This window comes from Sinocyclocheilus grahami, unplaced genomic scaffold (genome assembly GCF_001515645.1).
Source record: "Sinocyclocheilus grahami isolate Dianchi unplaced genomic scaffold, SAMN03320097.WGS_v1.1 scaffold1777.1, whole genome shotgun sequence".
Classification (NCBI taxonomy): Eukaryota; Metazoa; Chordata; class Actinopteri; order Cypriniformes; family Cyprinidae; genus Sinocyclocheilus; species Sinocyclocheilus grahami.
In genome coordinates, this window is record NW_015506956.1 from 101,863 (window position 1) to 105,103 (window position 3,241).

The following is a 3,241-nucleotide window of genomic DNA, read 5'->3' on the forward strand; positions in this document are numbered from 1 at the left end:
TATATATATATATATATATATATATATATATGTTAACATTTCTTTTTAGTTTTAGTGAACTATAATAATCTATATAGGAGTCAATAATATAAAAAATGTAGGTTCCTGTGAGATTTTATTTAGGGTGTTACACCACAAACAGCCACCGGGTGCCATCCAAACTCTATAGAATGTTTGTTGATGCAAAATTTGTTGTCTAAATTTCTCAATCAATATTACTTCTATAACCACCAAATGTGGAATCTTGAGACTCAGACCGTTCCAAATACATGCATTTTGTCAATATTATAAAAACTTTTGATTCTAAAAGACCGTAATACATTTTGTAATACGACACTTGACTCCACCCACTAAGGGGAGACCGTAATACATTTTGTAATACGACACTTGACTCCACCCACTAAGGGGAGGAGGCCGCTAAAAGATTTGAAAGTACCATTTCCATGGTAAAGCAATGTCCGATTTAAAAAGGTTTTCACAGGATGAATTCTGAGGTTTTAAGCTTTCAGATGATATATGTGACCCTGGAGCACAAAACCAGTCATAAGGGTCAATTTCTCGAAATTGGGATGGTTCATATGGAAATATGGTTAGGATCGGACAATATTTGGCTGAGATACAACTATTTGAAAATCTGGAATCTGAGGGTGCAAAAAAATCTAAATATTGAGAAAATCACCTTTAAAGTTGTTCAAATGAAGTTCTTAGCAATGCATGTTACTAATCAAACATTAAGTTTTGATATATTTACGGTAGGACATTTACAAAATATCTTCATGGAACATGATCTTCCCCAGCGACTTAAGACTGCTTTTGCGCTCCAGCGTCACATATAATTTATGATAATTACTAAATTATGTGATGGAGAAAAAAGACAACAAAGAGTGCCATTGGGCCCACCTGTGGGCCGGTGGCCCTTCAGGGGTTAAGAGATCCTTACAGAGAAAAACAGGCCGTCTGAAGCGTCTTACCTTCAGCTCCAGCGCTGTGAGATGCTCAGAGGACCGCTCTGATTGCTCCACCTCAGGGACGAACAGTTTCTGAGCGGGAAACTAAACGTTAGGCTTTAGGTTTAACTGAGTCACCGATCAAAGCGCAGGAGAGGAGCCTCACCTGTCCAGGTACGACGCTGAGCGAGTAGAGACGGTTCAGTTGCACCAGTTTATTCGGAGTGATGTTGAACTTCAGAGCGATGCTGTTCAGAGTGTCCTTCGCTCCGACCTGACCAGTTAAAAACATGAAAGATTAAGCAGTTCATTGATGAGATGAGCAGCGTTTATACAGCGAGACGAACTCACGGTGAACTCCGCGGTTCCTGGAGGTTTACTTCTCTCTTTCTTGGTCTGACTGCGTGATTTACTGATTTCATCTGAAAGAAGAGATTCAAAACACTCATTAAATACAAGCTAAATTACTGCAATTACTACTTGCTGAGAAAAACACTGAATAAAATGTAAATAATACATTCATTGTGCAGTGTAGAGAGCTTCTTTAATCATAATGGATCTAAGAGTGATGTGATACTGTGATATTTAATTTATACAAGAGTTTATAGGCCTACATCTTTGATTTTATGCAAAGGTTAATGCTCAGTGAATAACAAGTTAGGTTGTTTCTCGTCACCGAAAATACAACGTCACTGATTCAACCCATTCATAAACACAGTCACTTGCTTCGTTCCTAAACGAATCAGTCGTTCGAATGAATCAAGTAAATAAATGATTCAGTGATTCAGTGACAAAGACAGTGGCTTGCCGCCACCTACTGGTGGTTTCAGTTTCATTTTTAAAGTATAAATTGAGTTATTTAAATCGTTTAATATTTCTATATTCAAAACATTAATCTTATAACATTGCTATTATGAATGTAAATGCATTCATGCCAACCTCTGAGCCTCGTTAAACAGTCTGTAAATAGTCTGTTGATGCTGATTTCATTTGACTGGTGACTTATTCTTCCTGATTGTATCATATTATTTTAATTTAATTTACTGTTTAATTAACATTTTTGATAAAAGTTTATACATATAATTTTTTTTACACACAAAAGATGACAGTTAGAAAAAATTAAGCTTAACCCTTAGGATCCTTCGGGATGGGCAAAACCTTTTTTTAATAGTTTCCTTAATCTGAGAGGTACAAGACTTGGCTACTTTTAGTTTTCATACTAAGTTCGTTACAACAATGGTTTATAGATATGCAGCCATTGAGTACTACAGCCAAATAGTGTCTATTGATATTTTTTTATATTTTTGTATTTTTATACCACCATATGTCAGCAGATGTAGGCTGTCTGAACTTACTGGAATTATAATTTTTTTTCTTTTTTAACTAAAGTAAAAGACATATTAAATATAACATAAAAATAGGAATATTTGACATAAAACATATTTTAGAGGTAAATAAAATTTTAAAAACCAAAAAAACACCAAAAAGGATTTTTTTTTACTAAAGTAAAAGAAATATTAAATATAACATAAAAATAAGAATATTTTACATTCATTTATTTATTTAACCAGGAAGAGACTCACTGAGATTAAAATCTCTTTTCCAGGAGTGTCCTGGCCAAGATAGGCAGCCGAGTTTGCATATACAAATAAACAACGTAGTTACAACATACATTACAAAACCAACACATAACCAGTTAAAACAACTACACACCATTAAGTTGCTCTCAAGATTACATAATAATGACTTAAAATAATTATAAGACACCAAGTTTTGTAACTTCATCTCCTTTTGAAGAAGATTCCAATCTGAGGCTGCAGCATATTTAAAAGAGGTTTTACCAAGCTCAGTTCTGACAAAAGGTATACAGAGATTGTAAATTGATTGAGAACGCAATGAATGATTTCCAATTAAAGTCCTTTGTATAAAACAACAGAGATACTTTGGCAAATAACCCAAAATTGCCTTATATATCAACAAATGCCAGTGCATTTTTCTCCGTATTCTCAAGGAAGGCCATATAAATCACAATGATGAGTTGAAAATTTACAATCAGTAATAAATCTCAGAGCACCATGGTACAAAGCATCCAAGGAAGAAAGAAGGTAAGCTGGTAAACCACATCCCCATATTCGAGAATCGGTAAAAATGCAGCGGACACTATTTTTTTCCTCACCTTAAATAGGAAACATGACTTATTTCTAAAGAAAAACCCTAACTTCTTCTTTAATTTTTTTACTCAGATACTTAATATGTGGACCAAAACGTAATTTGTTGTCAATAATAATACCCAG

General features: G+C 34.2%; 1 protein-coding gene across 1 annotated transcript in view; it reads right to left on the reverse strand.

Annotated features, from left to right (window-relative positions):
- The window catches only part of LOC107572581 (nuclear receptor coactivator 7-like), a 34,582-nt gene that overhangs the window by 18,422 nt on the left and 12,919 nt on the right, over positions 1-3,241 (reverse strand). The window contains exons 4-6 of the mRNA XM_016259004.1: positions 1,299-1,369; positions 1,114-1,221; positions 972-1,040 (exon numbers count right to left, since the gene is read on the reverse strand). Coding sequence (XP_016114490.1) covers positions 972-1,040; positions 1,114-1,221; positions 1,299-1,369 — 248 coding nt within the window. The remainder of the gene's footprint in view (positions 1-971; positions 1,041-1,113; positions 1,222-1,298; positions 1,370-3,241) is intronic.